The sequence below is a fragment of the Eubalaena glacialis genome, chromosome 14 (assembly GCF_028564815.1).
Source record: "Eubalaena glacialis isolate mEubGla1 chromosome 14, mEubGla1.1.hap2.+ XY, whole genome shotgun sequence".
NCBI classification, from domain to species: Eukaryota; Metazoa; Chordata; class Mammalia; order Artiodactyla; family Balaenidae; genus Eubalaena; species Eubalaena glacialis.
The window spans coordinates 31988208-32002686 of NC_083729.1; the positions used below are offsets into that span (position 1 = coordinate 31988208).

Genomic DNA, 14479 nt, shown 5'->3' on the forward strand with positions numbered 1-14479 from the left:
GCGCTGAAAACTGACCACAAACCATTGCCCTCCCAGGCAAATCTCTGACTCACCCCATATATCCAGCTCCTTGCAGATACCCAGACCTGGTACCTATCTTCCAGCATACATCGCAGCAAATCCTCTCCCCAAATAGCCACCCATTGGAGATGGAGACAGAGACAGGAAACGAAACCTGAGCCCCTCCAATTCCACCCTTTATCCCGCTCCGAGCCTGAATTCAGCTTCCCCGCCTCCAGCCTGAGCGTGGACAGCCTCAGCTGCCGACCCCCGCCGGGCCCGGTCCCAGGGCCTGGGATCCTAATGCTCCAGACTCACCGGCCCCAGCCAGACAGGCTGTATCCCACCGGGCCGGGAGGCTCCTCAGACCCTGACCACTCCGGGAGAGGGAGTCGGTAGAAGGGTCCGCACACTGACTACTGGGGCGACGCGCAGACCAGGCACACGGAAATACATCCCTCATACGCGGCAGGGGAGGCCGCCCCGGGCTCGCAGCGCTGCTTCCCGGGGCGTCTGTTAGGACGCGGCTCCCAGCGGCCAGGGTCCCCGCCGGACGCCGCCACCCACCGGGACCTCACCTGGAGCGGCTCCGCAGTGGCCCAGCTGCAGCGGCCCAGCCCTGACGCCTTCTGATTGGCTCAACCTCGGGCCCTTGCCTATTCGCTTCCGGGTGAGAGGTGCCTGGTCGCCCTAGCAACCAAGTCGCCGTTTGCGCTGAGCTACTGCTTCCTTCCCTCCAGGCCACAGAGCTGGCGGCCCAGGGGGAATCGCAGAGTCCAGAAAATCTCTCCAGCGCCCCTGTGTCGAGTGAGTGTCCCATCCTCCCAACGCCCCTTTAAGTAGAACTCGCATTGAGCCGGAGCTCGGCCCCTGGCAACTCCGGTACGGGTGTGACATATTTCCTGAGCGTCTACACAGTTGGTGGGATGGGGGCGCGGAGAACCCGTGCTGTGGGAATCTGGAGACCTGGATTCTAGCTCTCATTCGGCCGTCGATTCGCTGTTGTGACACCTTAGGGAAGTGGCAGCGTCTCTGATTTCAGTTTCCTCTCTGTTGCCAGTCTCGATCTCTTAGGTTCCCTCCCTCTAGCTCTAACAGTCCAAAGTTTCGGATGTGGAACCATTTAAGGGCAATTGAAACAGTTCGGTTTCTTGTATGATCACGTTTAGTGCTCTGCTTAGTAAGCCTTTAACGATTGCTTCCCAAGTGCCACTCATTCACTAAACTTTCAGTTCCTACCAGTAAGTACTAAGCACTGAGCTGGACACTAGGGTGGGAAAAGAGATTTAACTAATCCGTGATCCTGACCCAGAGGAGTGGAGTGTGAGAAGGGACTCCAGCACAAAAGCGTTATTTTAATAGGGCCCTAAGTACTACACTAGGGATAGACCTCCTGGGGGCTCCTGGAGGAGTCTGGGGGTGAGGGGAGATATGAAAGGCCTTGTCAGGTGATATCTCTATTTTCCTTTATGCCTCTTTCTGGGAAAAATTTTCAACCTTGTGTTCCAGTTCACTAATTTACTTTTCAACGGTATTCATTCTGCTATTCAGCCCTTCTAAAGAGGTTTATTTCAACAATTATATTATTCATTTCCTAGATTGCTAATTATTTTTTCATAAGCATCCGCTCCTGTCTCAAGGCTGCTATACCCTCCCTTTCTCTCTGATGATGTTTAAGTCTTCTGCCTATTGTGTTATTAGCTCTGTTTCCTCAGAGGGGATGAGCTTCCAGCCTTTCTCAACTGGCACTCATTAATTTTTCAATTAAAAATATCAGTTCTCTTGTCCCACCCACAGAGATTCTGATTCAGCAGTGTGGAAGGGCGTAGGAACTTGTAAAGCATCCCAGATGATTCTAATGGATGGCCACACTTTGAGTAACATTCTAGTAGACTATTGTCCTAGAAGTTATAGTTTACTTATCTTCACATACGTTTTCTTCAGTATTGGCAAAAATTAGTTTCTAATGTTTTAGTCCACTAAATGTCCCAGGGCTCTGAGGCATAGATTCCACCCCCCAGACCTGTGGTTGTCTGTCCCTTTTTCACCTGCTCTTCATTCCAATCTCATTCTGTTTGGACCCCACTCCCTCCCCCACCCCTTCTCATTTACTATCTTTCTTTATTTTCTATTTCCTTCCACTGCCAAATCAGAGATTGCTCACTCTACCTTACCTCTGTGGGACAATCAATAGATCATATACCCAAGAGAAATAAAAACATATGTCCACACAAAAAATTATACATGAATGTTCATAGCATTATTCATAACAGCCAAAACTGGAAACAACCCAACTGGCCATCAACTGATGAATAGATAAACAAAATGCGTTATTTTTGTAGCATGGACTACTCGGCAATAAAAAGTGGTGAAATACTGATACATGCTACAACATGGATGAAACTTGAAGCTAAGTAAAAGAAGCTAATCACAAAGGACCACATATTGTATGATTCCATTTCTATGAACTATCTAGAATACACCAGTACATAGAGACAGAGAGTAGATTAGTGGTTGCCAGGGGTTGGGTGAGTTTTAGGGTAATGGAGAGTAACTGCTAATATGTACAGGATTTCTTTTGGGGGTGATTAATATATTGAAAAATTAGATTGTGGTGACAGTTACACAACTCTGAGTATGCTAAAAAAAATGAATTTTGTATACTTTTAAAGGGTAACTTTGGTGGTATGTGAATTATATGTTAATAAAGCTGTTATAATAAACAAGTAAAAATTGATCATCTAGACAAAATCATTTATTTCCCCAGGACCCTACACTAGACTATGGAAATGCCAAGTAATCATGATATGCTTGTGATCATATGAAGTGAGTCTATTTGGTTAGCTCTTAAAGCAAATATGTTATAGGTCTTACGATGTAAAAATATTTAAGCTTATGCGACTTTTCTGAAATCTTTTAAAACAGCTCCAGAAGTATTTAAGATAAACTTTATATTTCCAAATGGAGACAAGTATGGTAAGCATACATTTCAATTACTTTTTTCTATATAGACTAAAATTAAATAGCTAAAGGGTACAAAACTGAGACTGTTACACTTTATAAAACTACTACTGAGATGTTAACTCCATTAAATAAAATAACATAGAAATACTAATGGAGGAACAGATTTTAAATCTAAACTCTAATGTTAAGTATAGACAGTGTGCCTTGGAAAGCTATGGGAGGGCCATAGCCATATGTCAATCTTCTGGGCCATATGTCAATGATTACAAGACCTAGGTCCATGGAACTCCTCATCTCTGGTCTCATCAATTTCAGTGCTAGGAAGCCAAAGAGACCCATAGGGGATGCAGTTCTGATTAAGCCTGAACATAAATATTTTATTACTTAGTCAAACAGGGTTCCCTTTTATAATCTTCAGTATTTCTCTCTTGTTTAGATGGGGATTGTACAAGAACATCTTCTGGAATCTTTGAGAGAAATGGAATAGGTATTCATACCACTCCTAATGGGATTGTCTACACAGGAAGCTGGAAAGATGACAAGGTATTATTGTTGTTTTGAACACTGACAGTGGATAAGTAACTCTATTGGTTAAATGATTCCAGGCATTTCACCATTAATCAAAAAACACATATGAGTAGACCATGCAATAAAAATAACAAATGATTATATTTAACATATATGAACATAAGAATAGTATTAAACTCATGCAGAGAGCTAATTATCATCATTATCATCTTTCTTATTTCCTATTCATTGAGCAAAGTGAACTCATTACATAATTTTCTCATTGAATCCTCATAGCAGCCTCATGAGTCAGATACCATTAATGTTCCTATTTTACAATTGAGGGAAATCAGGCTCAGATTTCTTGCCCAGCTAGTAAGTGATGAAATAAAAATGTGTTCTCAGGTCTGCCTGAATACAAATTTTTGTTCTTAACAACTTCTTTGTGCCATTTCTGGGCTAACTAAACTGGTTGTCCTTTAAGCTTTTTGATATAGTCAAGGTATCTTGAGGACCCCTGTTATCATCATCATGGACCCCCAAGATGTTCAAGTGCCTCAGATCAGAAACATTGACTTGGTGAGCTTCACAGAGAGATACATACAAAGGACAATGATAAAATGTTATCTTATTTTTGTGAAAATATAGGATGATACAATGATAGATTAAATAATAATAAAGTAGATGATAGACATATGTGTACATTTTTGAAATGTTCTAGGGAACTGAAGATTAGTTACTGAGGTAATTTCCTTTGTTACAAACAGATGAATGGTTTTGGAAGACTTGAGCATTTTTCAGGAGCAGTATATGAAGGACACTTTAAGGACAACATGTTTCATGGACTGGGGACTTATACATTCCCAACTGGGGCAAAGTACACTGGAAATTTCAATGAAAATAGGTAAGTTTAAAATAAAATGTCATTGTAGTTCTAAAAGAGCCTTTTCAGGCACATTTGCTTAAAATTTTAGTTAATGCTAAATTTCTTTTGTAATGTATTTAGTTAAAATATATTTATAATATATTTTGGAAAATTTGGGTTATATGTTGGGGAAAAAAATGTTATGAGAGGCTAAGGCCATCATGAGGCTCCAAAAGAAAATATCATTCTTGGTGATAATCTATTAGACTTTTCATTTATTTCCTCTTGGCTTCTGTTTCTATAGAACTTTTTGCAGTCATATTGGAAATGGAAAGCTTGTTGCAATTATTGAGAAAGTTTAGGCCAAAAATTATTTTCACTTGAAATATCTTGATAAACTTTTTTTTTAGTTTTAGATTTTATTTTTTCTTCCAGTTTGAGATATAATAGACATACAGCGCTGTATAAATTCAAGGTGTACAGCATAATGATTCGACTTAGGTACATGATGAAGTGATGACCACAGTAAGTGTAGTGAACATTCATCACCTCACATTGACACAAAATAAAAAGAAAAAAATATTTTTCCTTGTGATGAGAACTAAGGATTTTCTCTCTTAACAACTTTTACATATAACATACAGCAGTGTTAATTATATTTATCATGTTGTACATCACATTCCTAGTACCTTATTTATCTTGTAACTGGAAGTTTGTACCTTTTGACCACCTTCATCCAAATCCCTACCCCTACCCTCTACCATGTATCTTTACAAGCTTAATCCTCACACCAAATACCATGCCGTGTCATCCAGAGGTTCATGGTTCATTTATAACTACCCCTTTATTATTTCCAGAATTGAAAATGCAACCTAATTGTTATGCAGTGGTTGATACATATTGAGGAGGGTAGAAAGTGTTCACCTATTCTGATGCCAAGTCTGTGATGACAGCATATAAACTTTTCCCACTGATGTTAATAAAGGGAGAAAACTCTAACCCATGGGATAAAGGTCTGTTTGGTTATGTGAAGTGCATTTTCACCACTCTGAAGAGTCCAGAAAACACCAGCATAGAGCATAGCACCTCAAACATAGTTGAAGGTCAATAAACATTTGTTGAATAAATGAATGAACTAATTAAGCCAGATAACCAATATAAACTTTTCACTTTTTGACTGTTTTGGTCTAAACTAAGCATATGTAATCCTAAAATCTTAGACACCAAAATTTGTATAATGACAATATTTATTTGGAATAGTAATTTTTTTTTTGTAGGATATGAAAGCAGGATGTCAGGTTTTAAGCCAAAATTTGATAGTGGAAAGATATAATTCTTCAGACATAGTATCTAATATACTGGACAATCATATCTGGACCATAAATTTTTGGTCTTGGTTAATGAACACACTTATTTTTTACTATTGCAGGGTGGAAGGTGAAGGACAATATACTGATATCCAAGGACTAGAATGGTGTGGTAACTTTCATTTCACAGCTGCTCCAGGCCTGAGGCTAAAGCTCCACATGTAGATATTCTGCATTGAAGTTTTAATGTGGTAATTGCACCTTTTAGTTGTAAGGAAAACAACTAACTGTCATCTGCAGTAACTTCATACACTACCTATATATTGTAATTTTGCCAATAAAACCATCACTCATTTATGCTTTTTTGAACTTTCTTTTGATCATCTTATAATTAGTTTAAAATAAATTATGTAGGGACTGCCTTGGCGGTCCAGTGGTTAAGACTCCATGCTTCCACTGCAGTGGGCGCAGGTTCGATACCTGATCTGGGAACTAAGATCCTGCATGCCACACGGTGTGGCCAAAAAACGGGGGGGGAGGGGTGGGAAAGAAAGAAAAGAAAGAAAATAAATTACGTGATTCAATTGAGAGTTTGCTCATTTTAAGAAAAACTATGCAGATCTTGACAAAGTCAATTTCCAATCCTGTGCCTGAGTTTTGTCATCTTTAAAAAGTATATCTGGGCTTCCCTAGTGGTGCAGTGGTTAAGAATCCGCCTGCCAACGCAGGGGACAAGGGTTTGAGCCCTGTTCTGGGAAAATCCCACATGCCGCGGAGCAGCTAAGCCCGTGCACCCCAACTACTGAGCCTGCGCTCTACAGCCCGTGAGCCACAACTATTGAAGCCCGCGCACCTAGAGCCTGTGCTCTGCAGCAAGAGGAGCCACTGCGATGAGAAGCCCGTGCACCACAATGAAGAGTAGCCCCCGCTCCCGCAACTAGAGAAAGCCCACGCGCAGCAATGAAGACCCAACGCAGCCAAAAATAAAATAAATTTATATATATAAAAAAAGTATATCTTATGTGTTAAAGGAAACTATAAAGAAAATGAAAGAACAATCCACAGAATGGGAGAAAATATTTGCAAATCATATATCTGCTAAAGGTTTAGTTTTCAGTATACAGAACTCATATATAAATATATATAAATAAAAAGACAACCCAGTTTAAATATGGACAAAGGATTTGCATAGACATTTCTTCAAAGAAGATATACAAATGTCTGATAAGCAAACAAAAGATGTTCAACATCATTACTCTTTAGGGAAATGCAAATTAAACCCACAATAAGATACCACTTCCCGGGACTTCCCTGGTGGCATAGTGGTTAAGACTCCGTGCTCCCAATGCAGGGGGCCTGGGTTTGATCCCTGGTCAGAGAACTAGATCCCATGTGCATGCTGCAACTAAGAGTTCACATGCCACAACTAAGGATCCTGCCTACCACAACTAAGGAGCCCACGTGCCACAACTAAGGAGCCTGCCTGCCACAACTAAGACCTGGCACAACCAAATAAATATTAAAAAAAAAAAAAGACACCACTTCCCAATCTCTAGGATGGCTATATTTAAAAAGATATAATAAAGATTGGCAAGGATGTGGAGAAATTGGAAACCTCAAATATTTCTGGTGGGAATGAAAAATGGTACAGCCACTGAGGAAAACAGTTTCTCGAGGATTAACCAAGATGGCGGAGTAGAAGGACGTGCTCTCACTCCCTCTTGTGAGAACACCAGAATCACAACTAGCTGCTGGACAATCATTGACAGGAAGACACTGGAACTCACCAAAAAAGATACCCCACATCCAAAGACAAAGGAGAAGCCACAATGAGACGGTAGGAGGGGCGCAATCAGAGTAAAATCAAATCCCATAACTGCTGGATGGGTGACTCACAGACTGCTGAACACTTATACCACAGAAGTCTACCCACTGGAGTGAAGGTTCTGAGCCCCACGTCAGGCTTCCCAACCTGGGGGTCTGGCAACGGGAGGAGGAATTCCTAGAGAATCAGACTTTGAAGGCTAGCGGGAATTGATTGCAGGACTCCGACAGGACTGGGGGAAACAGAGACCCCACTCTTGGAGGGTGCACACAAAATAGTGTGCGCATTGGGACCCAGGGGAAGGAACAGTGACCCCAGGGGAGACTGAACCAGACCTACCTGCTAGTGTTGGAAGGTCTCCTGCAGAGGCGAGGGGTGGCTCTGTTTCACCATGGGGACAAGGACACTGGCAGCAGAAGTTCTGGGAAGTACTCCTTGGCGTGAGCCCTCCCAGAGTCTGTCATTAGCCCCATGAAAGAGCCCAGGTAGGCTCCATTGTTGGGTTGCCTCAGGCAAAACAACCAACAGGGAGGGAACCCAGCCCCACCCATCAACATTCAAGTGGATTAAAGTTTTACTGAGCTCTGACCACCACAGCAACAGTCAGCTCTACCCACCACCAGAGCCTCCCATCAAGCCTCTTAGATAGCCTCAAACACCAGAGGGCAGCCAGCAGAAGCAAGAAAAACTACAATCCTGCAGCCTGTGGAACAAAAACCACATTCACAGAAAGATAGACAAGATGAAAAGGCAGAGGGCTATATACCAGATGAAGGAACAACATAAAACCCCAGAAAAACAACTAACTGAAGTGGAGATAGGCAACCTTCCAGAAAAAGAATTCAGAATAATGATAGTGAAGATGATCCAAGACCTCGGAATAAGAATGGAGGCAAAGATCAAGAAGATGCAAGAAATGTTTAACAAAGACCTAGAAGAATTAAAGAACAAACAAACAGAGATGAACAATACAATAACTGAAATGAAAACTACACTAGAAGGAATCAATAGCAGAATAACTGAGGCAGAAGAACGGATAAGTGACCTGGAAGACAGAATGGTGGAATTCACTGCCGTGGAACAGAATAAAGAAAAAAGAATGAAAAGAAATGAAGACAGCCTAAGAGACCTCTGGGACAACATTAAACACAACAACATTCGCATTATAGGGGTCCCAGAAGGAGAAGAGAGAGAGAAAGGACCAGAGAAAATATTTGAAGAGATTATAGTCGAAAACTTCCCTAACATGGGAAAGGAAATAGCCACCCAAGTCCAGGAAATGCAGAGAGTCCCATACAGGATAAACCTAAGGAGAAACACGCCGAGACACATAGTAATCAAATTGGCAAAAATTAAAGACAAAGAAAAATTATTGAAAGCAGCAAGGGAAAAACGACAAATAACATACAAGGGAACTCCCATAAGGTTAACAGCTGATTTCTCAGCAGAAACTCTACAAGCCAGAAGGGAGTGGCATGATATATTTAATGTGATGAAAGGGAAGAATCTACAACCAAGATTACTCTACCCGGCAAGGATCTCATTTAGATTTGATGGAGAAATCAAAAGCTTTACAGACAAGCAAAAGCTAAGAGAATTCAGCACCACCAAACCAGCTCAACAACAAATGCTAAAGGAACTTCTCTAAGTGGGAAACACAAGAGAAGAAAAGGACCTACAAAAACAAACCCAAAACAATTAAGAAAATGGTCATAGGAACATACATATCGATAATTACCTTAAACGTGAATGGATTAAATGCTCCTACCAAAAGACACAGGCTTGCTGAATGGATACAAAAACAAGACCCATATATATGCTGTCTACAAGAGACCCACTTCAGACCTAGGGACACATACAGACTGAAAGTGAGGGGATGGAAAAAGATATTCCATGCAAATGGAAATCAAAAGAAAGCTGGAGTAGCTATACTCATATCAGATAAAATAGACTTTAAAATAAAGACTGTTACAAGAGACAAGGAAGGACACTACATAATGATCAAGGGATCAATCCAAGAAGAAGATATAACAATTATAAATATATATGGACCCAACATAGGAGCACCTCAATACATAAGGCAACTGCTAACAGCTATAAAAGAGGAAATCGACAGTAACACAATAATAGTGAGGGACTTTAACACCTCACTTACACCAATGGACAGATCATCCAAAATGAAAATTAATAAGGAAACAGAAGCTTTAAATGACACAATAGACCAGATAGATTTAATTGATATTTATAGGACATTCCATCCAAAAACAGCAGATTACACTTTCTTCTCAAGTGCACATGGAACATTCTCCAGGATAGATCACATCTTGGGTCACAAATCAAGCCTCAGTAAATTTAAGAAAATTGAAATCATATCAAGCATCTTTTCTGACCACAATGCTATGAGATTAGAAATGAATTACAGGGAAAAAAACGTGAAAAGCACAAACACATGGAGGCTAAACAATACGTTACTAAATAACCAAGAGATCACTGAAGAAATCAAAGAGGAAATCAAAAAATACCTAGAGACAAATGACAGTGAAAACACGACGATCCAAAACCTATGGGATGCAGCAAAAGCAGTTCTAAGAGGGAAGTTTATAGTTATACAAGCCTACCTCAAGAAACAAGAAAAATCTCTAGTAAACAATCTAACCTTACACCTAAAGGAACTAGAGAAAGAAGAACAAACAAAACCCAAAGTTAGCAGAAGGAAAGAAATCATAAAGATCAGAGCGGAAATAAATGAAATAGAAACAAAGAAAACAATAGCAAAGATCAATAAAACTAAAAGTTGGTTCTTTGAGAAGATAAACAAAATTGATAAGCCATTAGCCAGACTCATCAAGAAAAAGAGGGAGAGGACTCAAATCAATAAAATTAGAAATGAAAAAGGAGAAGTTACAACAGACACCACAGAAATACAAAGCATCCTAAGAGACTACTATAATCAACTCTATGCCAATAAAATGTACAACCTGGAAGAAATGGATAAATTCTTAGAAAGGTATAACCTTCCAAGACTGAACCAGGAAGAAACAGAAAATATGAACAGACCAATCACAAGTAATGAAATTGAAACTGTGATTAAAAATCTTCCAACAAACAAAAGTCCAGGACCAGATGGCTTCACAGGTGAATTCTATCAAACATTTAGAGAAGAGCTAACACCCATCCTTCTCAAACTCTTCCAAAAAATTGCAGAGGAAGGAACACTCCCAAACTCATTCTATGAGGCCACCATCACCCTGATACCAAAACCAGACAAAGATACTACAAAAAAAGAAAATTACAGATCAATATCACTGATGAATATAGATGCAAAAATCCTCAACAAAATACTAGCAAACAGAATCCAACAACACATTAAAAGGATCATACACCACGATCAAGTGGGATTCATCCCAGGGATGCAAGGATTCTTCAATATACGCAAATCAATCAATGTGATACACCATATTAACAAATTGAAGAATAAAAACCATATGATCATCTCAATAGATGCAGAAAAAGCTTTTGACAAAATTCAACACCCATTTATGATAAAAACTCTCCAGAAAGTGGGCATAGAGGGAACCTACCTCAACATAATAAAGGCTATATACGACAAACCCACAGCAAACATCATTGTCAACGGTGAAAAACTGAAAGCATTTCCTCTAAGATCAGGAACGAGACAAGGATGTCCACTCTCACCACTATTATTCAACATAGTTTTGGAAGTCCTAGCCACGGCAATCAGAGAAGAAAAAGAAATAAAAGGAATACAAATTGGAAAAGAAGAAGTAAAACTGTCACTGTTTGCAGATGACATGATACTATACATAGAGAATCCTAAAAATGCCACCAGAAAACTACTAGAGCTGATCAATGAATTTGGTAAAGTTGCAGGATACAAAATTAATGCACAGAAACCTCTTGCATTCCTATACACTAACGATGAAAAATCTGAAAGAGAAATTTTGGAAACACTCCCATTTACCATTGAAACAAAAAGAATAAAATACCTAGGAATAAACCTACCTAGGGAGACAAAAGACCTGTATGCAGAAAACTGTAAGACACTGATGAAAGAAATTAAAGATGATACCAACAGATGGAGAGATATACCATGTTCTTGGATTGGAAGAATCAATATTGTGAAAATGACTATACTACCCAAAGCAATCTACAGATTCAATGCAATCCCTATCAAATTACCAATGGCATTTTTTACGGAGCTAGAACAAATCATCTTAAAATTTGTATGGAGACACAAAAGACCCCGAATAGCCAAAGCAGTCTTGAGGGAAAAAAACAGAGCTGGAGGAATCAGACTCCCTGACTTCAGACTATACTACAAAGCTACAGTAATCAACACAATATGGTACTGGCACAAAAACAGAAACATAGATCAATGGAACAAGATAGAAAGCCCAGAGATAAACCCACACACCTATGGTCAACTAATCTATGACAAAGGAGGCAAAGATATACAATGGAGAAAAGACAGTCTCTTCAATAAGTGGTGCTGGGAAAACTGGACAGCTACATGTAAAAGAATGAAATTAGAATACTCCCTAACACCATACACAAAAATAAACTCAAAATGGATTCGAGACCTAAATGTAAGACCGGACACTATAAAACTCTTACAGGAAAACATAGGAAGAACACTCTTTGACATAAATCACAGCAAGATCTTTTTTGACCCACCTCCTAGAGTAATGGAAATAAAAACAAAAATAAACAAATGGGACCTAATAAAACTTCAAAGCTTTTGCACAGCAAAGGAAACCATAAACAAGATGAAAAGACAACCCTCAGAATGGGAGAAATTATTTGCCAATGAATCAACGGACAAAGGATTAATCTCCAAAATATATAAACAGCTCATGCAGCTCAATATTAAAGAAACAAACAACCCAATCCAAAAATGGGCAGAAGACCTAAATAGACATTTCTCCAAAGAAGACATACAGATGGCCAAGAAGCACATGAAAAGATGCTCAACATCACTAATTATTAGAGAAATGCAAATCAAAACTACAATGAGGTATCACCTCACACCAGTTAGAATGGGCATCATCAGAAAATCTACAAACAACAAATGCTGGAGAGGGTGTGGAGAAAAGGGAACCCTCTTGCACTGTTGGTGGGAATGTAAATTGATACAGCCACTATGGAGAACAATATGGAGGTTCCTTAAAAAACTAAAAATAGAATTACCATATGATCCAGCAATCCCACTACTGGGCATATACCCAGAGAAAACCGTAATTCAAAAAGACACATGCACCCCAATGTTCATTGCAGCACTATTTACAATAGCCAGGTCATGGAAGCAACCTAAATGCCCATCGACAGACGAATGGATAAAGAAGTTGTGGTACATATATACAATGGAATATTACTCAGCCATAAAAAGGAACGAAATTGGGTCATTTGTTGAGACGTGGATGGATCTAGAGACTGTCATAGAGAGTGAAGTAAGTCAGAAAGAGAAAAACAAATATCGTATATTAACGCATGTATGTGGAACCTAGAAAAATGGTACAGATGAACCAGTTTGCAGGGCAGAAGTTGAGACACAGATGTAGAGAACAAACGTATGGACACCAAGGGGGGAAAACCGCGGTGGGGTGGGGATGGTGGTGTGCTGAATTGGGAGATTGGGATTGACATGTATACAATGATGTGTATAAAATTGATGACTGATTAAAAAAAAAAAAACAGTTTCTCAAAAAGTTGACATAAGACTTACCTGGTGGTGCAGTGGTTAAGAATCCACCTGCCAATGCAGGGGACACGGGTTCAATCCCTGGTCCGGGAAGATCCCACATGCCACAGAGCAACTAAGCCCGTGCACCACAACTACTGAGCCTGCGCTCTAGAGCCCGCGAGCCACAACTACTGAAGCCTGCGTGCCACAACTACTGAAGCCCGTGCTCCTAGAGCCCATGCTCTGCAACAAGAGAAGCCACCGCGATGTGAAGCCCACACACTGCAACGAAGAGTAGCCCCCGCTCGCCGCAACCAGAGAAAGCCCATGTGCAGCAACAAAGACCCAAGGCAGCAATAATAAAATATAAAATGAATAAATAAATCTTTAAAAAAAAAAGTTGACATATAATTACCATATGTCCCAGCAATTCCTAAGTATGCACCCAAGAAAATTGACTTGTATACAAATGTTTATAACAGTACTATTCATACCAGGCCAATACTGAAAACCCAGATGTCCAACGACTGACGAATGGATAAATAAAATGTGATATATCTGTACAAAGGAATGTTATTCAGCCATAAAAAGGAATGAAGTATTGACACATGCTCTAACATAAATCAACCTTGAAAACATTGTACTAAGTGAAAGAAGCCAGTCGCAAAAGGTCACATATTATACGGCCTTTTATGTGAAATGTCCAGAATAGGCAAATCCATAGAGACAGGAAGTAGATTAGTGGTTGCCAGGGAGGAGGAATTCGGAGGCATGCGGTTTCTCTTTGGGGTGATGCAAACGTTCTAGAATTAGTGGTTGCACAACTTGTGAACATGAAAAACCACTGCATTGTTCATATTAAAAGGGCAAATTTTATGTATATTATGTGTAGGGGAGCAAAATTTGCCACCCCAAAATGTGTCTCTCTGGCATGAGGATTAATTTAGGGAGATTATTTTTAAGAAACAGAAGACTCCTGAAGTCTTTCTTTTTACCTCCCCCCCTGAGCTGCCTAAAGAGTTTAGATAAAGGACCTCTTCCCAGAATAGAGGTATCACCAGAGGTATCTGCAAAGAATTTAGGCTAGGTGTGGCCGGGGAAGCTGAGCAGGGCCTAGAGATCAGAGTGCACTCGGTAGCATTGTCTCTGCAGGGCCCAACAAACGGTTGTTTACCAAGCGTTTATATTTGCGTTTCCATCTCCACTTGAACTGCCCTCCTTTGAAGTCCCAAACCACTACCCTCAACAACCTCTTTTGTCTTCAGCTGATACGGTTTTTAAGGGAGAGCTTTGGCCATTTTAGTGAGCTG

The 14479-nt window shown here is 40.1% G+C and overlaps 2 protein-coding genes across 6 annotated transcripts in view; one reads left to right on the forward strand and one right to left on the reverse strand.

Moving 5' to 3' along the window:
* Positions 1-638, reverse strand: part of DHX57 (DExH-box helicase 57) — a 57329-nt gene extending 56691 nt beyond the window's left edge. For 2 of the 5 annotated variants that reach the window (XM_061211179.1, XM_061211177.1), the window contains exon 1: positions 319-402. Coding sequence is in view for 1 of the 5 variants with exons in the window: in XM_061211180.1 (XP_061067163.1) it covers positions 319-463 (145 nt within the window). In the remaining 4 variants the exon portion in view is untranslated. The other 3 variants (XM_061211178.1, XM_061211183.1, XM_061211180.1) reach the window with 3 other exon arrangements.
* A 45-nt stretch (positions 639-683) lies between these two features.
* Positions 684-6000, forward strand: MORN2 (MORN repeat containing 2; the record flags this gene model as incomplete). The annotated part of the gene is made up of 5 exons (XM_061210881.1): positions 684-807; positions 2926-2976; positions 3401-3507; positions 4239-4375; positions 5766-6000. Coding segments are annotated over 5 exons (522 nt in total), but the record flags the coding sequence as incomplete, so codon positions are not given.
* Between the last annotated feature and the right edge of the window lie 8479 nt (positions 6001-14479).